This window comes from Engystomops pustulosus, chromosome 4 (assembly GCF_040894005.1).
Source record: "Engystomops pustulosus chromosome 4, aEngPut4.maternal, whole genome shotgun sequence".
Classification (NCBI taxonomy): Eukaryota; Metazoa; Chordata; class Amphibia; order Anura; family Leptodactylidae; genus Engystomops; species Engystomops pustulosus.
The window spans coordinates 92,375,700-92,400,942 of record NC_092414.1 but is presented as its reverse complement, the minus strand read 5'-3'; the positions used below and the strand labels follow the sequence as shown (position 1 = coordinate 92,400,942).

At 40.9% G+C, this 25,243-nt stretch overlaps 1 protein-coding gene across 1 annotated transcript in view; it reads right to left on the bottom strand.

The window, feature by feature from the left end:
* TRHDE (thyrotropin releasing hormone degrading enzyme) overlaps nt 1-25,243 on the bottom strand; it is a 452,112-nt gene that overhangs the window by 232,966 nt on the left and 193,903 nt on the right. The window contains exon 4 of the mRNA XM_072146727.1: nt 2,114-2,268. Within this exon, the coding sequence (XP_072002828.1) occupies nt 2,114-2,268 (155 nt within the window). The remainder of the gene's footprint in view (nt 1-2,113; nt 2,269-25,243) is intronic.

Sequence of the window (25,243 nt, the reverse complement as noted above, 5' to 3'; positions counted from 1 at the left end):
ATACAGTTTAAAATAATAACCCTCATCCACAAAGCTCTGTATAATGCTGCACCCCCCTACCTCTCCTCTCTTATCTCAGTCTATCGCCCAACTCGTGCTCTTAGATCCGCCAGTGATCTTAGATAAACCTCTACCCTAGTGTGGACCTCCCACTCGTGTCACCAAAACTTTTCTATAGCTGCACCCATTCTATGGAATGCTCTGCCCCGGACTATCAGACTAACACCTAACCTCCAAAGATTCAAATGTGCTCTTAAAAACCTTTAGGCAAGCCTATAACATTCATTAACTGCATGAAGTTTTAACTCTTTTACTAACCCGTCCTGTGTCCTCCTCCCATCTGTTATCCAGCAACCAGCAGGCACCAGACTTTTCTGCAGTCCCATTCACCCTGGACCTTGTATATAATATGACGGCTGATGACTGGGTCAAGTGACAGCAATTCCATTTATTATATTTTGTTCTATTCCCTTGAGAAGAATGGATTGACCATTATATATTCTTTTACCTCTTGTGTCATCCTACTCCTCCTCATAAACTGTAAGCTCTTGCGAGCAGGGACCTCACTCCTCTTGTTCCATACGAATGTTTGTGCTTTGTCATGTTTTATTATATTTGTATTTGTCCCCTATGATTTGTAAAGCGCTACGGAATATGATGGCGTTATTTAAATAAAGATTATTATTATAGAGAGTTATAGGAGCTAAAACAGCAATAAAACTGAGTAAAATTGTAAAGTAAAGGGTTAAAATGTGTTGTGTTAACATCACTAAGGGATTGAAATGTGAGAATTTTCTTTCCTGGGAAAACCCCTTTAAGGTCCCTGCCCAATTACATATTAATAGTTTGACTATATTTTTTTTCTGATGTTATTATTAAGTCTAATAAGTATTCTTATACACAAAAAACGTAAAGTGTAGCATTCAGCTTTAATGGGCTGTACCATGTATTTTTGTAATAGGTAATAATAATCTGCAGTGTTTATTTGCTGGGACCCCCACCAAATATGAAAACAGACCCTGTATGATCTGATTCACACCAACTGAATAAAGCATGCTGCCATTCAATAGTAAGGGAGCATAAGAAATTACTGAGCAGAGCATCTGGCTGTTTTCGGAGCAGCCATGGATAGTACTTGGTACAACCCCTTTAAGAATGTGTTTCCATGGTCAGGTTTTCTGTGGATAGAAAATAATGAATTGAAAAATTTTATAATTGGTTGAATCATTTCTATGCCCTTTTCGGATTTGATGAATAGTCATGGCTCTTTTAGTGTTTGACTTTTTTTTTTTAATGGACCTGGCCTCACTGGAGGTAAGCAACTCTCAGTCCACATATTTTCTGAACATTTGACTTTTATTGCAACCCTACAAAATAACAATTATGGATCATATTGTATCATTATTAGCATTGCATTGTGCATTAGCATTTTGATATTTTTCTAAAGGGACAACCATATCAACCCAACCAAACAATGAAAACAGAGATCCTGAAAAGAAACAGATACTAGAATGTAAAGTTTGCTGGAACACAAGTCCGATTGATAACACGCAACTGTTGGAGACCCTTTCTAGGAGGAATAACAAAGTCATTTCAGAACACAAACTCTATGAAAAAAATGCTGGAGAAGTTTTTAACTAAGCATACAAGAATGTATTCTGACCGAAAAAGTATACAAGTATACCAAGAATACAAGTATGCAAAGTATGTATTAATACTGACATTTCAGGAGAACGATTCTATATGATATTTATATAGGTTCAAGATTCTGTCTTGCTCTTACACTACCAAAGACTGTCTGCACATGAAATGACAAAATAGAATGAACATTTGAATTTGTACGTTTGATGTCTAATTCCAACAAAAAAAGTAATAGAAAGCCTTAAGACTATAATGTCCTTTAGGAACAAAAATAATTGCAATGTACATAACCAATAAATGCAGTATTGTATATTTTGGACACAATTCTATCAAATTAGGACAATCAAAATGCACGATAAAGCTAGTTCCTAACGTTGCATATGAGTATAATCTTGCAATAAAAATTAGTTAAAAATTGTGTTCACAAATCCTTTATACTCTATGACTTTATCATCAATTTAATGTTTCTTACCTGATGACAAATTTCATGTACAATGACCATGGTAACATCTAATAAGTATGAAATTGAAGAAATGCTTTGGTCAAGAAGAATTCTTTGCTCCACAAATACACTTAATCCCCAGTTTTCCATTGCAGCATAAGGATGTTTTGGCACAGCTAATAAATCTACAAAAGATAAAACAAGATAGGTAAAACAGATGATCACACTTAGCAGGACCTACTATTTGTCATACTTTAAGAAACAGTATCAGACTGTGCTATCCCAATAAAGGTGATGATGCTTTATACCCACCCTAATTCCATAAAGGAACTTTGACTCTCTGTACAGGATGTATCATCAGTAAGATTCAAATAACCATAGTATTAGTGAATCATAACATTCATGTTTAAAGCTCCTGTTCCAGTGAACTTTTATATTACATTTGTACCCATTTGATCTTAAGCACCATCCAATGTCCATAATATTTGGCTGAGAATGTGCTAAGTATAATTTTGTTTTATTCTGTTCTTACAAGTCTAAACACTGATTGACTCTTCCTGTTTTAATTGATTTCCACCACAGCCGTCTGTCTCCTATAGATTATGCTCTGGTTTGCAAACAGTTAAGATAGCTGTGATGAACAGAATCTAGTTCTGCTCGCCTTTTTGCCCTGTCTGGATGTCAGAGAACTGATCCAATTATCTTTTGAACCAGGACTCTGACATCTCTTAAAAGGTTTGATGGCTATTTCCTAGTTGCTTGCTAAGAGTCTTATTTTAAACTAGCTGGCATTTATCTTGACTTTTTTGTTGGCTCCTTTGACCTTTTTCTTATACATCAATTCTATACTGCATTTATCCTCTTAAATCTGACCCCTATTTTGTTGACTGCTCCTTGTTGTTTTACGTTGTCCTGTCTTTGGCTCTGTGTTTGCATTTTGATTGCAGGAAAAGAATGTCAACCAGTTGTCACCTACCCGTTAGGGTAAGCTCGGCAATTGGGTAGAGACAGCTGGGAAATGGTTTTAGCCTTAGGGCTCACTGTCCTTGTTTGATCTTCCAGTCCATCTAGGTCATTCCCTCAACCTGCAACACCTCAACTACTTTTGTCAGAGTTTGAGTCCAAAAGAGGATCCCCTTCTACTATGGGGGGGTTGTCTAAATCTAAACATAAATGCACAAGACACATAGGGGGTCATTTACTAAGGGCCTGATTCGCGTTTTCCCGACGTGTTACCTGAATATTTCCGATTTGCGCCGATTTCCCCTGAATTGCCCCGGGATTTTGGTGCACTCGATCGGATTGTGGCGCATCGGCGCTGGCATGCACGCAATGGAAATCGGGGGGCGTGGCCGAACGAAAACCCGACGGATTCGGAAACACCGCCGCATTTAAAACAAAAAATATGTCGCGGAGCTTGCACTTACCTTCACTCAGCCCGGCTCTGTGTATTCCAGTGCGTTCCAGGGAACTTCAGCGCAGCAGCGCCACCTGGTGCACGTCGGAGGAACTGCCTTAGTGAATCCCGGCTGGACCCGAATCCACTGCAGAGAACGCGCCGCTGGATCGTGAATGGACCGGGTAAGTAAATCGGCCCCATAGTTTTCAGAGACCCAATGCCTACAGGAATGATGTAGAGTTAAATATTTATATTTAATATTTATATTTATTTATTTGATTTTTATGTTTAAAACAATATACTCCTGATTTACAAAATCCCATCAGAATGTTATGCAGCTGCATATTTTTTCTGAGCAAATATGTTTGACATTCACACTGTGCAGAAAAAGCAATGCCCCCAGTAGTCACTAGCCTACCGTGCCCAATGATAATTGCATCTTTGCATTTCAATGTAGCATTTATGCATTTAAATTTGTATACAAAAGAAATACAATAAGAAAAGGATCCCACTGTATATTATTCATAGTCTACATTCAATATTTTTTTTTATTTAACTTTCTAGATACAAATGTACAAAGGCTAGAGTAAACATTAAGTTAGATTAAATGATTTCGATCATCAAGAAAAAACTGCTGGATATGTTGTCACATATAGGGGGCAGGATTGACAAATAAAATTCAAACATAGGAAATGTAGGCATGATGAACGTACAAAGCACATTTCATCCTACAATTTACAAACAATCTGAATAGGCATTGGAAAAGATATATCTACACAAATGTGTTTGTCCTTGCTAGGGATGATATCATTTCAATCTACTAAAGTATCAATGCATCACTGTCCTGCATGATATTTTTATATGTATATTTTACAAATTGTAATCGGTGTTACTGCTAATTACATTGTCAGGACCGGGAGTCTGTGGACCCTATGGACCACCGCGGGAGGGGGACCGGAGTCTAAGTGGAAACCCGGTGTTCACCAGAGCCCGCCGCAAAGCGGGATGGGCTAGCTGCGGCGGGATTCCACCAGGTCGTTCCACAGGTGCGACTAGCCCACGGTGGCTGACAAGGTAGTAATACAGGAGACACCACTCACGTCAGAAATCGCAGGAGCTGGCACACAGGAACGCAGGACCACAGGGACGGACTGGCACACAGGAACGCAGGACCACAGGAACGGACTGGCACACAGGAATCACAGAACACAGGAACGGACTGGAACGCAGGAATCACAGGAACGCAGGAATCACAGGAACGCAGGAATCACAGGAGAGCTTTCTCTTCATGGGAAGACTTGAAGATCCAGCAAGAGCAATAGGAAGAGGCTGGAATTCAAATCAGGCCAGCGCCAATTATTGGCGCACTGGCCCTTTAAATCTTAGCGAGCCAGCGCGCGTGCCCTAGGGGACGCTGGGGGAGGATGCCGCTGGAGCCGGGGGAGATGAGTGCAGCCGGGTACTGGAACATGGAGAGGCACGGGTGCACCCGCGATCCGAGACAGGGATCGCGGGAGCACCCGTGACAGTACCCCCCCCCCCCCCTTTCGACCTCCCCCATTTCTTCTTGGTCCCAAGAAACCTCTGGAGGAGAGTCCGATCCAAAATGTTCTCTTCGGGCTCCCAAGATCTCTCCTCGGGTCCGAACCCCTTCCAGTCTACAAGAAAGAACCGCTTACCCCTAATGATCTTCATGTCCAGAACCTCCTTAACTTCATAGACATCTGGGGAATCCGCCTCAGGAGCTGGAGGAGGGGATTGCTGGGAGAAGCGGTTCAAGATGACTGGCTTCAGGAGGGAGACATGGAAGGAGTTCGGGGAGGAAGGCGGAGCTTGTAGGCTACTTGATTGATGCGCTTGATTACCTCAAAAGGACCAAGGAACCGGGGACCAGTACGTCCATAGACCACAAAGAATGGAGCAAAGCCAGTAGACTCCGAGTCCAGGGAATTGTAGGAGAGTTCAGCCCAAGGTAGGAGGTCAGCCCACTTGTCCTGATGAGCTGAGACGAAGTGACGGAGGTAACAGCCCAAAGTCTGGTTCACCCTCTCCACTTGACCATTAGACTGGGGGTGGTAGGCAGAGGAAACGTCAAGGTTGACCTGCAGTTGGTGACATAAAGAACGCCAGAATTTTGATACAAACTGGACTCCTCTATCGGACACGATGTGTAGCGGAAGGCCATGCAACCGGAAAATGTGAAGACGGAAGACCTGGAAGGGGAACAAAATGGGACATTTTAGAAAAACGGTCCGTCACCACCCAGATAACAGTACTGCCCGAGGAAATGGGCAGATCGGTGACAAGGTCCATAGCCATGTGGGACCACGGGCGACTGGGTATCGGTAACGGCAGTAACAGTCCAGCCGGTTTGAGACGGGAGGCTTTGTTGCGGGCACAGGAGGAGCAGGATCCCACAAACTCCCGAACATCTTCCAACAAGTCTGGCCACCAGTAGTAGCGGGAGATGAAGGCCAGGGTGCCCAGCCACACGAGAAGAATGTCCCCAAGATAAAATCCTCCTCCAGAGAGCAGGTCTGAAATACATCTTGCCGGAAGGTAGCTGCCGAAGATCCACTGGAGCTGCAAGAACAAGCTGGTCTGGAGAGATTATGTGTCGAGGAGCTGGTTCTTCTTCGACAACATCCGAAGCCCGGGACAGGGCGTCAGCTTTGACATCAACGGGACGAAAATGGATCGTCAACGGGACGAAAATGGATCGTCAACGGGACGAAAATGGATCAGCAGGTCGAAACGGGAAAAGAACAAAGACCACCGGGCTTGCCTTGGATTCAGGCGCTGGGCTCTCTGGAGGTATAACAAGTTTTTGTGATCAGTGTACAGACTAACAGGATGGAGAGCACCTTTCAGAAGATAGCGCCATTCTTCTAGCACAAGCTTGATGGCTAACAGCTCCCTGTCTCCAATCGAATAATTTCTTTCAGCTGGGGAAAAGGTCTTGGAAAAGAAGCCGCATGTAGAAGTTCGGCCCTTTCTGGGAGAACACTGCTCCAGCTCCTACGGAGGATGCATCCACCTCAAGATAAAAAGGCTTGTTGGTATCAGGCCTAGAGAGGCACATGGATTGGCACCCTTCTTAGTGAGTGCCACAATGGGAGCCACGACAGTGGAGAAGTAGGGAATGAACTGTCGATAATAATTTGCAAACCCGAGGATCTCTGTATGGCTCGGAGACCCTCTGGTTCGTGGCCATTGAAGAACAGCAGACAGTTTTGTGGGATCCATCTGAAGGCCTCTATCGGAAATTATGTAACCCAAGAATGGAAATCTGTGCTGGTGAAACTGGCATTTCTCCAGTTTGGCGTACAGATGGTTGGCACGAAGTCGACCAAGAACTTGAAGTACGTGTCTCTGATGGGATTCAAGGTCTGGAGAGTATACCACCGTATACCACCGGAATGTGATGCCAGGAAACGAGAGCGGCATCAACAAAGTTCCCCGCCGAACCAGAATCAAGGAACGCTGAAACCTGCACGGGAGCACCGGTGCCAATACTGAGAAGCACCGGAATAATCAGACGTCGAAAAACTGAATTCACACTTAGGGACGCCTCTCCCAAAAGCCCAAAAGTGCTGCCGTTTCCCGGACGTTGGGGAAGCACTGGACAAGTCCCGATGAGGTGTTTGGGACTGGCACAGTATAGACAAAGGTGGAGTCTCCTTGGTGTAGGTTCAGTAATGCTTTTTCCACAGATGAGGCTCGTGCTGGCTCCTCAAACACGGACCAGAACTCTGCCAGGAAGTTGGTAAGGGTGGCCATAACTGGATCGTTCCTGTCCCACAGAGGAGTAGCCCAGGCCAGGGCCTTCCCGGTGAGGAGGCTGATGATGAAGGCCACCTTGGAACTTTCGCTGACAAACTAAGATGACATTAGTTCAATATGCAGCGAGCACAAGGTGATGAATCCTCTGCACTGTTTGGGATCGCCATCATATTTGTTAGGCATAAAGACTCATCCTAGGCTCTGGTGCCGGGGAACAACCCGGGATGACAGGCAAGTCTCAGGAGTAGTCGAAGAAAATGCTGCAGGAGTAGTCACCGGAACTGGATGCTGAGGCCTGGAGTCAAGCAGCTGTTGTAGAGTGGAAGCGACTTGGCCTAAAAGTTCTCCTGCCGGGGCGACAACACTGGAGATTTCAGCCAGTATCTGACGTGGCTCCTTGGCGGGGTCCATGGCTGGATCTTACTGTCAGGACCGGGAGTCTGTGGACCCTCTGGACCACCGCGGGAGGTGGTACTAGCCGACCTGAGACCGGAGTCTAAGTGGAAACCTGGTGTTCACCAGAGCCCACTGCAAAGCGGGATGGACTAGCTGCGGCGGGATTCCACCAGGTCGTTCCACAGCTGCGACTAGCCCGCGGTGGCTGACAAGGTAGTAATACAGGAGACACCACTCACGTCAGAAATCGCAGGAGCTGGCACACAGGAACGCAGGACCACATGGACGGACTGGCACACAGGAACGCAGGACCACAGGAACGGACTGGCACACAGGAACGCAGGACCACAGGAATGGACTGGCACACAGGAATCACAGGGCACAGGAACGGACTGGAACGCAGGAATCACAGGAATTGCGGGAATAACAGGAACGCAGGAATCACAGGAGAGCTTTCTCTTCATGGGAAGACTTGAAGATCCAGCAAGGGCAATAGGAAGAGGCTGGAATTTAAATCCCTAGGAGACAGGGACACGCGCGCCGGGCCGCGGAGGACGCCGCTGGAGCCGGGTGAGGTGAGTGCAACCGGGCACCGGAACATGGAGAGACAGGGATCGCGGGAGCACCCGTGACATACATAATGTATATGACACACATGATCGGGAGAATGGATCTCTCCCCAATTTATGTAACGTGGGTTAAGATGTAAATAGAGAGATCTATGAGAAAGTATTCTGCTGGATTGGAAATGCATTAGAAACATTTAGGGATTCCAAAATAATGCAACAAGACCAGTGTAAATATTAGCAAAATCACTATTTAAAAATGAAATTGGACTTTTATGGAATAAGAAAAATGGATGTGTTGGCCACCTATTTCTATTGACTAAACACACATACTGTAGTGTAGTGTAGTGTACTTTGTGCTGTAGTGCAGCTATGTACTAGCAACTCTGTAGGGGTAAAACCGTGGGATTGTAGAAACCAAACGTGGTCACTGGGAAATAGAGCACTGCAGCCAAGCTCCAAATATCAGCAGGACTTTGTCCACTACCAGGACTAAGGGGACATAATTTACAACACTAAATACAAACTTAAATAAATGTGCAGAAGTTGTATTTTTCAATGATATGTGACATACATAGATATCACAAAATATAAACTATAGCTACATAAAGTTTTAAAAGATAAAATAAATACATTTTTACTATTAAGAACAATTTATTTGAGGTACTTTCCTTAATAAATACCCACTAAAAATGTCTCGGTGTTCAGTGTCTACAATCTGATTTCAGTGTTAGGGACAATAAAAGCATATAGTGTAATAAATCCTTTCACATTTAGAGATGCTGTGATGCATTTATTAGGCTTTATTGCAAAGGTGAATGCTTAAAAGTTTAGTGCATTTTCAAAATTCTCCCTCCATCAGAAAATTAAAATGCTATGTTGTAGAGGAATACTGATTATACATACTTATTCTAATTTATGCAAAAAATTTTATCCTATCTATATGAAGAGACTTAGTGATCTCATTTAAAAAGATTACTGCCTGGCTGTTAAGGAGCATTTTATAATTCCGCTCTGTTGCATGCTAATATGACACATTTTGGAATTTAGTTGTGAATGAATTTGATGGGATTAATATAATTTTTCAAACACATTTGAATTTGATGGATCATTCAAGTGGGAAAAATTAGCAATGACATATTTTATAAAATGTTACTATTACCGTATATACTAGAGTATAAGCCGAGTTTTTCCCCCCACAAAAATGTGCTGAAAAACGTCCCTTCGGCTTATACACCCAGTTAAAAAAAAATAAACTTAAATACCCAACCTCCAACGTCAGCGCAGCTCCCCGAAGTCAGCGCGTCCCGTCTTCTTTCTTCTCCGCGGCTCCTCTTCTCTCTTCTTTCTTCCGGCATGGACGCGGCCATGTTTTCTTCATGGCCGCGCATACTATGACGTCAGCAGCGGCCGCGTCATAGTATGCGCATGCAAGAAGAAAACATGGTCGCGTCCATGCCGGAAGAAAAAAGAGGAGCCGCAGAGAAGAAAGAAGACGGGGTGCACCGACATCGGGGACATTGGTAAGCCGCGCCGAAATCAGGGAGCCGCGCTGACATCGGAGGGTGAGTATTTAAGTTTATTTTTTTAAGGTCCGTGGGGGCAGGCTGCTGTATACTACTAGGGGCTGCTGTATACTACTAGAGGTTGCTGTATACTACTAGGGGCTGCTGTATACTACTAGGGGCTTGCTGTATACTACTAGGGGCTGCTGTATACTACTAGGGGCTTGCTGTATACTATTAGGGGCTGCTATATATTACTAGGGGCTTGCTGTATACTACTAGGGGCTGCTGTATACTACTAGGGGCTGCTGTATACTACTAGGGTCTTGCTGTATACTACTAGGGGCTGCTGTATACTACTAGGGGCTGCTAAATACTACATGGGGGCTGGCAGGCTGTATACTACTGGGGGCTGACAGGCTGTATACTACTGGGGGCTGGCAGGCTGTATACTACTGGGGGCTGGCAGGCTGTATACTTCTGGGGGCTGGAAGGCTGTATACTATTGGGGGGGGGGGGGTTGACCAATACATTTCCCACCCTCGGCTTATACTCGAGTCAGTAATTTTTCCCAGTTTTTGTTGGTAAAATGAGGGTCTCAGCTTATACTCGGGTCGGCTTATACTCGAGTATATACGGTAAATGTTTCTATTTCATGGTGACATACATATATACTATACTACAAAATTTTAACCCCTTAAGGACGCAGCATGTTAAGGCTTAGCCCATTCTTTTAATTAAATCTGACCAATGTCTCTTGAGTCGTAATTAATATATATATATATACACTCACCGGCCACTTTATTAGGTACACCTGTCCAACTGCTCGTTAACACTTAATTTCTAATCAGCCAATCACATGGCGGCAACTCAGTGCATTTAGGCATGTAGACATGGTCAAGACAATCTCCTGCAGTTCAAACCAAGCATCAGTATGGGGAAGAAAGGGGATTTGAGTGCCTTTGAACGTGGCATGGTTGTTGGTGCCAGAAGGGCTGGTCTGAGTATTTCAGAAACTGCTGATCTACAGTGAGCAGCAGTTCTGTAGGCGGAAATGCCTTGTTAATGCCAGAAGTCAGAGGAGAATGGGCAGACTGGTTCGAGCTGATAGAAAGGCAACAGTGACTCAAATTGCCACCCGTTACAACCAAGGTAGGCAGAAGAGCATCTCTGAACGCACAGAACGTCGAACTTTGAGGCAGATGGGCTACAGCAGCAGAAGACCACACTGGGTGCCACTCCTTTCAGCTAAGAACAGGAAACTGAGGCTACAATTTGAACAAGCTCATCGAAATTGGACAGTAGAAGATTGGAAAAACATTGCCTGGTCTGATGAATCTCGATTTCTGCTGCGACATTCGGATGGTAGGGTCAGAATTTGGCGTCAACAACATGAAAGCATGGATCCATCCTGCCTTGTATCAATGGTTCAGGCTGGTGGTGGTGGTGTCATGGTGTGAGGAATATTTTCTTGGCACTCTTTGGGCCCCTTGGTACCAATTGAGCATCGTTGCAACGCCACAGCCTACCTGAGTATTGTTGCTGACCATGTGCATCCCTTTATGACCACAGTGTACCCAACATCTACTTTCAGCAGAATAATGCGCCATGTCATAAAGCTGGAATCATCTCAGACTGGTTTCTTGAACATGACAATGAGTTCACAGTACTCAAATGGCCTCCACAGTCACCAGATCTCAATCCAATAGAGCATCTTGGGGATGTGGTGGAACGGGAGATTCACATCATGGATGTGCAGCCGACAAATCTGCGGCAACTGTGTGATGCCATCATGTCAATATGGACCAAAATCTCTGAGGAATGCTTCCAGCACCTTGTTGAAACAATGCCACGAAGAATTGAGGCAGTTCTGAAGGCAAAAGGGGGTCCAACCCGTTACTAGCATGGTGTACCTAATAAAATGGCCGGTGAGTGTATATATATATATATATATATATATATATATATATATATATATACACTATATATATATATAGTTAAGGCTTAGCCCATTATTTTAATTAAATCTGATCAGTGTCTCTTCGAGTCATAATTACTATTTAACTTATCAAACAGATTTTGAGATTGTTTTCTCGTGACACATTGTAGTTTATATTCCTCAGTGGGAGGAAGATGTTACATTTTCAGACACAAACCCATACCAGGGATCAATAGCCTGGTTTGGCAGGTATATCAATGATATGGTATGAGTTTAGAAAGGGTCAGAGACCATGTTCTTATCTTTTGTTGAATTTCTTAATCTAAAGAGATTAATCTAAAATTTACTCATTTGTTTGGAGGAGATTCCATTGATTTCTTAGATATTAATCTAAGAGGTCTTAACAACAGAGATAGTATCAAACCATTTAGATGTATTGGGGGGATGTAATAGTGACTGTGTAACAGTATCTACAGGACATATCACACATATCTCCCCAACACCACCAAATGCAGAATGGTGGCGTTGGAGAGGTGGATCTGTCCTGACTTACAATATGTCATGACATAATCTGTCCTGACATGATCTATCATGATACCATCTGTCATCACTAGATATGGGCGAATCGATTCTAACAAAGTGGAATTCATTTAGAATTTCAGGAAAACTTCAGTTCTGCACTATTTTATTAGCAAAATGGCCACTAGCACAATGTGTTACATGCGGAAGAGAACTCCAGGAAGAAGAAAGGAGCACCCTCAATCACATGTACAGACAGGTAAGCCAATCTGTGACCGCAGGCTTATGTGATGTCACAGCCCTATAAAAACAGATGGTCACTTGCAATCCCGTCATTTCACACTGCATGTGCTTTCTCTAGCGTCCAGCTGCTTGTACTCAGTAGCTGATGAAGTGATTTTTGCTCAAAGTCCAGGGTGTCTGTTTTGGGGAATCTGTATACCCCAAATTTCAATTCTTTTTATTGCTAAAGTAGATATCAATAAATCCATGTCATATCTACATAGTTGGTGGTGTGATTTTTTTCTCAAAGTCCAGCGTGTCAGTTATTGGGGATCTGTATACCCCAAATTTCAATTCTTTTTGGTTGCTATAAGTTTATATCAAGAAATCCATGTCAAATCAACATAGTGCACTCTTTGATGTTATAGTGGGATATTGACCCTCAGCTCAGTCCTTTCTAGCTGGCACCGAAGTTACCTTGTCAGGCTGCGTTCCCGCTTCAGTTATTTGGTCAAGTTGGCCCCTGTATGTGCCCATGGAATTGAAGAGTGAAGCTATTATAACAGCGGCGGCTGTCATCTGCATGTCATACTAAAACACAGCATTGTTTGAAGACCAAACCACACTCTTTATGCATATTTGAGCATGGCACAATGTTCCACGGCACCTTAAAGGCTCTCTGCAGGCTGGAAATACCTGTGTTTTTTAACGTGATTTGCCACTATCCCATGAATAGAACCTAACTTTTGTTCGTGGGAAAATCCCTTTAATTATTTCACCACAGCAGATCACATGATTTGAATTGGTGCATGGCCCGCATGGACTTGGAACCTGTCATCGGGATATCAAATTTTCACCCAATGATAGGTCCCCATAGCCTGTTTATTGCTATTTCACAATCTGATTTTATAATTAACAGTTGTGGTTCCACTTACTTTTTAAAATTTATTTTAAAAAATAGTCTCTTGAACCAGGGTAAACCCTCTTTGATGGCTATCTTTAAGTGTGGGTTTTCTGAGCCTATAAGAGGTGCCTGGGTGGGTCACTCTGATCCCATTTCTTTAGAACTAACTATGGTACTAGCAGTCCATATTGACCTCATAATCAGAGATAGATGAAAGATTGGAGGAGTCCCTGATCTGTCCTCTGTGTTATCCTATTTGTCTCCTAAAGACTATGTCCCTCTTTTTACTGTCTCTGAGCCCAAGTCTATGTAACTGTGGACGATGGATACTAAACCTCCCCTTCTCTGCTGACTTTTTCTTTCTTCTTCCTTCTACTCCTGTTATGATAAAAATAAAGTCATATGAACCCATGAAAGTGGAAGGGGGTGCCAGATCACCTCAGCAATACAGGGAACACAGGAAGAGGTGCCCTGTTCCTCTGCAGTGATAATTCTGGGTAATTTCATCCAGCCCTGTCCTACCAGACCTCAGCTGAAGAAGCATTAGCACCTAGGTGATAATCAAGTCATCTAGGTGCCCAGAACCTCAGATGATATCACCTGTTGAATTATTTTTGGCTGAGAATAAGGTGTTAGACAAAGTAGTTATTGATTAATGGGTCAAAGACTTGAATTGGTTATTGAATAGTATATTAGGACTTTTAGACATTTAGCTATTGCAGAGTTTGTGCACAACCATCATATTATTATATCCGGCTGATCCATCCAGTAACCCGCAGGTAGATACTGTTGTGTCAAACCAATGTACTGTTTAGACACAAGACCGCGAGACAAAGCCCAAGAATAGTGTAGCATTGCTGTATATGGAACACTCACACCTCCTGGAGATAAAGTACCTTTGGGGGTCTAAAAAGTAAAAAGAAGTAAATAAAAAAGATAATTAAAAATTAAAAGCCACTCAGCTTTCCCTAGAACCTATATAAAATTAAATAAATAAAATCATACATATTAGGTATCTCTGCATCTCAAAAATCTATGAACATATAAAAAACGGTTATTGTTTGCAGGAAACACCCTAACGAAATATAGCCCTCAACGGTCCAAAACGCGTCTTTTTAACAATTTTGCAGCACATAAGAAATTGAAGATCAAAAGCAAAGGGAAAATGAAGAAATGTTCTGTACAAAAGGTTTTAATTTTTTTTTAAATCTATTAAAACATAAGAAAACCTATAAGAACTTGGTATTACTACTATGGTAGGAACATACAGGGAAAGACGAAAAAATGTGTCCATATTAAGTCTTTGGGAGTAAATACGTAGGTTAGACAATGAAGTACACAGTGTGGATTTATCAGTATCACTCATGTAATCCGTTCTTTATACATGGTATATTACTTCCTTAATTCAATACATTCACTGAGATATGCTAGAGCATATAATAAATGTCAAAAAAGTTATATGCTTGTTCAAATGCAACCAAAGCCCAATGCTTAATCATCTCAAGTGGAAATTTGAGTTGAACATCAAGAAGACATATTATTGACACAAAGGAGGTTATTGGTGTGTTTTTATTGTTCCTTATTACAGCACAAATGTATTACCTAACATTAAAAGGCATAAACAATGGATTGATTTCATGGTGCTATTGATATAAACAGCAGCTGCTGTATGCTTTGTGAATTTTAAAGTTCCCAAGAGAAATACTTAAAGTGGGCAAAAAACAATCAGGATAGAAAATAATGTAATAGCAACTACCCTGAAAAGGAAAATAACATTCATGAATATCAGGTCTAGATTTTTATAAGCTTTCGATTGTTTCTTAATTAATCTTGGTAACTGAATGATAAACGCTACGAAAATGTACAATCAAAACCAAGCATGATTAACCGTGGACACTGGGGGGCACTGTGACTGTGCTAATCTTTTTATATTTGTTATCCATGGTCTCCTTCCTCCGAAAATCAACTTTTAAAATTATTCTAACCTTGGGGTGTAACCAGAGCCCTACCATGCTTTTTAATCATCTTCTTAACAGAATAAGGAACAATCCAAATAATGCATGCTTTCAGATGCACATTGTTCAAAGTACTTAGGGGGCATTTGTTATGGCTTTTCCAACAGAAAATTTGAGGTAATTTTCCACTCTGCGCCTCTCGCACCAGAATTTATGGAGTGTTGAAACCATAATATTGTTGTTTTCGAACACTCTACAACACGCTTGTGAATCCACCACTTTTCTGGAGCTTTTTGTGGCACAAAAATAGCCCATCTAAAAGCTGGTCTAAGGCCGGCGCCACACAGGGCGCTTTGTCTGCGCTTGCAAACGCAGACAAAGTCGCGCCCACCGGGGCGGGCCTCGGCCCGATCGCATCGGTGTTTCTATGGAAACGCCTGCGATCGGGAACGAGCCGCCGGTGTTTCGCGTTAAATTAACGCAAAACACCGGTGGCTCGTTCCCGATCGCAGGCGTTTCCATAGAAACACCGATGCGATCGAGCCGAGGCCCGCCCCGGTGGTCGCAACTTTGTCTGCGTTTGCGTTTGCAAGCGCAGACAAAGCGCCCTGTGTGGCGCCGGCCTTAGGAGTTCTAAACCTTTTAGTCCATGGACCAATGTATTAATCCCTTTCGCCACAAACTTATATCCCACTGAAAAATATAGCACAGTTCTAGTGGCACCCTGTGCCAAAAATAAAAAATGCCCCTCTTTATGTTTAAAATGTAATAAGGTAATGAGGATTAGAACCAGGATCATGTCCATTTCATCATGAAAATATATTCTGTCATACCTAACCAAAAAGAAGTTAGTGCTCTACTCCAATATGCAAATCAATCAGTATACCTAAAGTTGTGAATCCCTTTAAGAGTAAAGAATATCTTAATGGTTGTTTTTTTTAACGTAGCGATTTTATATCTTGCCCAAATATTCTTCAGAATAAAACTTTTGTTGGCTCTAGACCTTTCAAAATTAGAGACTAGAAATCTTGCAGTATTACGTTTGTGACATACTATACTGCGTGGATTCCTTTTTGACAGGTTGCCCTGATGCTACCTGGTCTTCACTGTGAATGTGTTGTTATTTAGCTCCCTGATTAACCCATCTCTGTTTTTATTTCCTAACCTCATCATTTCTTTGTGTCTCTAGTTCCTACTCCTAGATTTTCCTGAACTTTGGTCTCCTAGTTATGACATGCTATGGTCGTTCCTAATTTTAACCCCTGGTTCAAGTGCATATCCGTCATAAGGTGAGATGAGCATCTCGTCTCAGGCAGCAGATACTAAAGACCTGAGGTGGCATCAGTGCACCATACACCCTGATCTGAGTGGATTTGTAGTGCACTACTAGAACCTTTCTGGGAAACGGCATATCCAACTACCAGACAGTACCTGGCTGCTGTGCTGTGTGGGTGTATCAGCAAACAAGCACAATCCTCCTCTTACCTCCTCACATGAGCTCATGATGGGAAATATTTTTTTCTGCTCATGTAATTTCCTACTAGTCATGCTGATTTGTTTGCTGACAAGTAGCAATCACATAATGGGGATTCATTTTTTCCACTTGCGTTATTTTCCCAGGTGACACTGACTATTTTATTCTCTGACAGGTAGTGGAGTAACATCATGGGAAATAATTTTCCCCTGTCATGCATTTATTCCCTTGTGACACTGACTACTCCTGCATCACAGAGTGCATAGAGTTATTATTTTTAAACTTGATTCATCCCCTTAGTCATGTGGCTGTCTAATTTATAGACGTTCGCCTCTCCTAACCATTACCCTGATACTGTTTTAGAGTTTATACCAAATATTGTGGGTTTGGGTCAATAAAACCAAAACCTGAACTTCCGTCAGGAGTCAGGGTTCAGTTGACGCCCCCACCAACAATCACTGTCAATAATCACTGTTGCCCCCGTAGTGCCACGGATAGTGACAAAATAGCAATTGCCAGCAGTTACCTGTAGCATGTAAAGGAAAACACCCGTGATTGGGTGTTTATATACAGGTCTGAGTCCATGAACCTGCCAGACCCGAATACTGATGGGTTCATTCATCACAAGGTATAATCTAGTACTGGACCATATATAGATGTTGAGTACTGTGGAGGCTGCAGACTGATATTGATGGGCTGGGAAAGCTGGAAAACCCTACTTTCTTCCTACACAGTGATGTCATACTTCTGTTTTATTGTATTTGACAAGAAATTATGAAAAATTAGGGGGACCCCTATGTTGTTTTTAAATTAAATTTATTGAGGAAAATGTTCTAGTAAGTTAAACACCTGGCTTAATATTCACAATTAGCTGTAATTAATTTTAATTTTTAGATGATTCAATAATGGGAGGCTACTAGGTTTTCTTATTTTTTATTAGAGTGGGGGCATTTCAATTTTTACCTCAGGCAGCAAAAATCCTAGAATCGGCTGCCTGGCTCCAACCAATAGCATTATTTGAACATACACTACAAATGCCCATAATTTATTATAGACTGCTTAGGTTTACTTTTTGCCACAATCCTGTTTCTGAAATCTGTCAAATGTGTGTCACTTTGTGTGGTAATAGCTTTGGACAGGTGTAGCTAAACCTAACGTTTTTGAGTTTTTTGTTTTTTCTCTTACACATTGTTCATTATGTTAGTGGAAAATTTTGGTAAATATTTAGCTTTTTTATTTAAAAAATCAATAAATAAATGTATATTATATATATACATGAACATGCCGCCTTATTTAGTTATGGGACCAGGCTTTGTTTTTCATTCATTATGAAAGCACTGTAATTATGTATGGGTATTATGTGTATGTGTGATAACTACGTTATGCTAAAATGTGCAAAATGTGCAGTCACACACACACCTATATTCAAACAGTTTTCAACAGGGTAAAACTGCTTATTAAAATGTTTTGCCAGAAATCAAGGGTTGTGACCATCATCAGGGGATTTGACTTCATATCTCCAGTCCATCATGGTGTATATGAAGAGGTTGATTAAAGGAAATCTACAACCAGGATTAAGGTTTGTAAAGCAAGCACAAATACATGCTGGTGTGTGACCCCTCTGTCAGCATTTGATCTTCGTTTAGCCTCTTAAAGGACATCTACCACCAAGATCAAAGATTGTAAACCACGCACACTGACATGCGGGTGTTTGTCCCCGCTGACAAGATCTGCTCTTTTTGTAGCTTCTCATGCCCTTGTTTTTGTGAAATAAGGGTTTGAAAATTATTAACATTAACCTGAGGAGCTCTAGACTCCATATATGTCAATGGAGCCTGGAGCCCTTCAGGCTCATTTTCATCATTTTTAAATCCTTGTGGCATAAGAAGCTACAAGAATAATGGATCCTGTCAGAGGGGACACACACAGGTATGTCAGTGTGCTTAGTTAACAATCCTTGATCCTGGTGGTAGTTGTCCTTTAAGCCCTTTTTTATGAAAAAAAAAAGTTTTTAAATTATGCAAATGAGCCTGAGGACTCCATAGACTTCTATTGAGCCTGGAGCCCTTTGCCTCATTTGCATTATTTTGTCAACACTTTTCTTTATAAAAGCTACAAGAAGGGCAAATCCTGTCAGAAGGGCACACACCAGAATGTTAGTGTGCTTGGTTTACAATCCTTAATCTTGTTGGTGTTTGTCTATTAATTCCCTTTTTTTTTCTAATTCATAAATGTATAAGTAGATTTTAGGAAAAATATGAATTGAAGAACATTTTTAGTAACCATTTGACTTCACCCATATGACTTGTTTACGTGGCATATTTTGAAAACAGAAGTCAATGATTAAGTGGGATTGAATAAAAAAAGGTATATAAATTGTATATATGTATTAATGTCATTAAAGGTTTAGGGTCACAAACCTGTTTAAAAAACCAGACCTGTGAATTTTGATGAGGATTTTTAAGCAGAAACTACAACTAAAATTCCAGTGTTAAAACCTCTTATGTTCAGTTTAGCTAATTTAGAACTCTAACAGTTTTAACAATGTATAGTTTTTTTTAACCCTTATTTTACTGTTGTCATCACAGTATGAGGAGTTTTTTTTTGTTTGCAGGAATATTACTGGTGAGACACCTCTGACTGCAAAGTTGGAAACATCTTACTGGAGTAGTCACATAGGGAGATAAAAACTAACTTTTATTGAAAAACTATTTAAAAAATACCCCAGTGTGAATGTATACAAAGTATAACAAGAGTGTCTAATGCATCAAATGACACCCTTATGAGCTGGGAGTGAGCTACAAATGTCTGTGGGTGTAGTAGAATGCCACGGACAAGTGATAATAGCTCACTTAAATTGTGGGCAAACTAGTTTGGGTTAACGCAGGGGGAGCTTATGTTGGGCTGACACACGGCACCTCGATAGAGTGAGGTTGTATAGCCTGAGATCCTATACCCACTCATCAGCTCTATAATGCTACGAATAACTTAGTCTCATCATCCCATTAGCTCATGCTCTACGTGTTTCGCCCAGGATAAATGGGCTCATCAGGAGCCATAGAGCGGGGAGACAAAGCGCTGACGTGTCTGCATTGGTACACTCAGAATTATAAACTGTCAGTTTGAACTAAAAGGAAACCCTTTAGGACAGTGATGGCGAACCTTTAAGAGACCGAGTGCCCAAACTGAAACGCAAAATGTACCTACTTATCGCAAAGTGCCAATAAGGCAATTCACACTCAGGGCCAGTACCTGATTAGTAGTAACTCCTCTCTAGTGCTTCTAAATTGAATTGCGTTTTAAAATGCAAACTGCCCAATAATGCCAACATAGATGAAAAATGCCAACAAGATAGAAAATCTGCAGCAGTCCTAGGTTAGTAATTAATAATAAAAATAGATCACTACATGCATGGGGAGCCACTGGGTTTAACAGTGCAGTGTTAAGTTTACACAGGACTGCTGGGATACCAGATCGCATATATTACACAGGACTGCTGCAGTCTGTCTGCTTTATTTCCTTGCATAGGACTGCTACCTTATACATCACTGTTTTACATTAAGAAAGAGGCAGCAGTCCTATGTAATGAATGAAAGCTGTCTAGCTTCAGAAGTCCTATGTAACGTATGGAGCAATAAGATGCAGCAGTCTGTTACTCAAATGGCTTTTGCACCATGCAGTGCTGTATTTTACACAGGACTGCTGCAGCCTAATGTTCCATAGTTTACTTAGGACTGCTGTATTTCTCTCAATGTGACACAAACAGTGCAGGGTAAAATGCTTTTATACCTTTTACAGGGCTGCCTGAGAGAGGGTGAGCCAGCAGTCCTATGCATGTAACTTTCATAGGACTGCTGCTTTTCCCTCCATGTAAAGGAGACAGTCCTGTGTAAGGACAATAGTGCTGTTCTATACACAGGAGTGTCTGATAGGGATTGGGATCTTGCAGCCCTATGTACAGTGAGTGAATAACCATCAGGGCTGTTTGTGGGGTCGGGTGACACAGGAAGCTAAATGTAATTGGAATGAGCTCACCCACCATCTATCTCCCAGCCAGGACTCCTGTGCTGCATCTTTATCCCATCTTCAGTTCTTCCTGCTGACAGGCGGGAGGAGAGCAGGGGCTGAGGCAGGAGACGCTGTGTGAGTGTCCAGCGTCTGTGACTCCGCCCACATGCAACCTCTGACCTCTGTGGCCGGCTCCGTGCTGCTGCCTACTGAAACTCATGTAAGCTGTGAGCAGACAGCAGCGCTGGCACACAGGAAACTCCACAGAGACCTGACACCTTCACAGCATGAAGATCGGCTGAGCAGGGTCAGTTCCAGTGAGCCTCCGGCAGTGGTTCAGGCATCAGTGCGCGTGCCCACAGAGAGGGCTCTGCGTGCCCTCTCTGGCACGCGTGCCATAGGTTCACCACCACTGCTTTAGGATGTTTGTCTGTCATTTCCTAATGGGCAAGAGTTCATTGCAGCCCTAAGGGTCTCTCTAAGCCCTCTGACTGTCATGACAAATATCGTAAGGTCATCATCTCAGTGGAAGGTTACTGAGGTTTAAGGTGAAAGAGCTTCTTCCTTCTTCTTACCATTTAGATTCATCTCTCTGAATTGACAGAGATGTCTAAATAGTTAAACCCCTGCAATCAGTGTTAACACTAATCCTGGTCATTGCTGTAAGAGCCCAGCAGTTTGTCACTTCCAACATCGGGGCTGAGAAGGGGTTAGTTACTATATCAATTTCCTATTTATCTACAGCAGATTTCTGGTGTCAATTGCACATAAATATGTGTGCAAACTACTTGAGCATATATTTATGAAGTGTCTGCACTAGTATTGTATTGCTGCTGCATTATGCACACCACAACACAATTCTGTGCATAGAAAGAGGAAGAAATCTGGTACACCCAGTTCATGCACTACAAGTGCGTGTAGCGTGCGCCCCATTCATGAAGACCATGCTTCGGTATTCATGAATTGGCCACCCTGCTCATTAGTGCAGTTTGTCTCACTGATAAACAATAAGATGCAAGAAATCAGCTCTGATAGATAAAAATATTTTACAACAATAAATTGTGTATAGATGTTTCATATTTTTATTTGAAAATAGAAAATTATCCCATCTATTATTTTCTGATAAAATTGATTAAAGAGTAACTGTAAAGCTTTTCTCCACAAACCAATAGCTCTTAGAATGTAAAATAACTTTGTCTATTATCATTGTTACCTATATCCACCAGTTTCTTTGTTATATAACTCAGATTTTCTGAGTGCTGCAATGGCTGCTTTCTCTACCTGTGCTGACAAGCCCTGTATTCCGTAGTACAAACAAACTCTACAAAATCAATGGACTCCTGGGAGGGGAGGGGCTGCTGCTCCCTTTTAACAGAGGAGGAGGTCATGTGACAGAGCTCTCTCTCTGTGTATGTTGCATAGCTGGATGTGTTCAAGACTGTGGAGACAGATTTCACCTCCTCAGAATAGCGAGATACAAGATCTCCCCTGTCCCCTATCAGTCCCTACATCCCATTCTGTAATTCTACAGAACTTTCTCTGTCACTTTTTTCACTTCATGCTGCAGCCCTTCCCCCACCTAGCAGTTGGTGCTTTGTGCACTGTGCAAATAAGCAATTAACCCTTAGTGTTCACATAAAACAGGCTATAGACTTCATGTAACTGGTTAACTTATTATTTCTTCCACCTATTACATGTTCCCTGCTCCTGCATGTGATGGAAGCTGCCAGGTTATTCACCATTTACATCCTGTATGTGCACTGTGCAGTGTTCACTGGATTTACTTGAGGTAAACTAAATGGATTTAATGCTAGAGAACTCAATGCATCATGGGATCTGTGGGCAAACTAACTGGCCTCAGCTTGAGGGCATAGAATGATAGACATTAGTTTCCACCCACTTCACCTCTGAATAGAAAATGCTACACATTTGGAAAGAAAAGGACATGCAATACAAAGTACATATCGGTTTGTTTGTTTTCAAAGGGGTAATCACATACAATAAAAATCACTATAACTTTACAGTTACGCTTTAAATAATAAAATAAAGACAGACAACAATCATAAAAGTTTCATTAATAATTTGATCCATAAAGAATAACTTCAAAGTTATGTTTTAATATCAATAAAGATTCTTAAAATGAAAAAAAAATAAAATATTTCGCAATATTTATTATTACTTTGTCTCACAATAATTGATGCATAATCCTGATAAAATAACTGAGGTGTGAGCTGGCCCTTGTGACAGGGCAGATGTTATCTTTAGAAATGGCTGTAGCTGCAGGGGGAGGACTAAATCAAGAGATTGATCATCACTTATCTGTGCACACAATGTTGGAATCCTGTCCCGCATCCAACCTTCCCTGCTATCTTTTTAAATCACCAGTATTTCAAGGACAATTTCACACAAGTGTATTACATCTCTGGAAAATGTTTTCCTGAGATTTCCTGTGAACATTATATCACAGGCAAATAATTTGAAAGTAGTAAAATGTCACAAGCTGGCGGAACTAGTGTCAGATACCCCATATACTGCACCTTTACACAATAGATTCAATAGCTGGCAATCCCATAATGCATATGAAACATTAATGGTATTGGCTCTAAAATATGCCCCTTTCAAAAGATATTATCCAAAGACATAGTGATACATATACATTACATAAAATCATTGATATTAGGTTGATATTATACTAGGTTGGTATCCAGCTCTATAAAACTTTAATAATGTCAGACAGTTCTGAAAGTTTCGAGAAAGAAGACGCATAAAATGATTGTTGAGGTGTGATAGCAGGACTTTATTGCACAATACCTATGCAAGTTATCACACCTGCTTGACCAATAAACTAATACTAGAAAATGTTGAAAGGTGAAACTTCATGTGCATCATTAAATCAGACAGAAAAAAGAAATGAGATTTAGATGATTAATATTTCATGGTAATGAAAATGTATCCTTCATTATGGTCTGGTTAATAGACTTTTTCTGACAAATTTAACCAAATGGGTTAATTATGTTTTGGTTCAATGTCATTTCAAAGACTGTGGGTTTAGAATTCAATTATTTATTGAATGGAGTCTTAGTCAAAGAAACCAATTAATATAATATTATATAAACTGCTTTTAAAAAGGAAGCATCAGATTGAAGGAAAAGATAAAGATCCTTCAATTCGTTATATAATACAATCATGAAGAGAACAAAATGGAAATGACTAGAAACAACAAAAGACCAACATACACCTTTCTACATAGAAAATTGTATGTAATGCATTTTGTGTTATAAGAAAGAAACATGATAGAATTATTTATGATTAAAACTGCCTGTAATATGATATTAGCAGGTCTTCTGTTGGGGGCTACCATCTTTAAATGGCAGTCAGTAGCCTTAGAGATGTCTGCAGCACAGTGACAGCTTAGAGCCTATTATATGCTCCCATAGCTGTAATTAGTATTTCTGTTTTATAGTCTGTCTGATACTGACAGCATAATATCTACACTATACATCAATACAATGACAATATTTTTTTTTTAAGTTTTCTTTTTTTTTAAATTCAAACTACCCCCAATCCCTAGAACACATATAAAAATAAATAAGTAAGTAAAACCATACACATGTTATATTATGACATCCAGGTTAGGTACCACCACTTTTTCTTCATTTTGCCTCTATTAAAAATGCTAATAAAAAGTCAGCAAAAGGTTGAACAGTTTTTAAAATGGTATCAATGCACATATCATTCCATCCTGCAAACAATGACAACTTACACATCTCTGTATACTGAAGTATGAAAAAGTTACGGGTGTCAGAATATGATGCAAAGCATTTTTTTAATACAAGGTATTTGAATTTTTTAAAAGTAGTAAGACATAACTAAACAATATAAATTTGGTATCTATGCCATCATACTTTTTCAAAGAATAAAGAAGAGGTGTTGTTTCAAATTTACATTGAAATCCCTAAAAATAAAGGCCATCATAATATGGTGCAACTGTGTTTTTTGCCATTTCCGCCAAATTTGGATTTTTTTCCAGCTTCCCAGTACATGGCACAAAATAGTAAATGGTACCACTAAGAAAGTACAATTTATCTAGCAGATAAAAAGCCCACAAATAGCTTTGTAAACAGTAAATTAAAAAAGCTACAGCTTGTGAAAGGAGAGGAGAAAAAAACGAAAACATAAAAAAACTAAATAAAAATTGGTCTTGAAGTGGTTAAGATGGTACAAGAACAAAAAATATTGCGTACATACATGCAGTTACACTAAGGTGTGCAAAGTGATTAAATGTGATGCAAAGATTTTCTGTAACTTTTATGTGATCATAAGAATAATTTTGCATCTCTGAAAAGAAATATATTAATGTCACTTGTTTAAAAAAAACTTTAAATCATATTTTTAAGGTACTTTAGCACACTATACCTGCAAGCTTTATAAATTATTCAATAGCAAGATCTGACTGAAATAGCAATATTTAATTAGTGATTTTCTGTAGT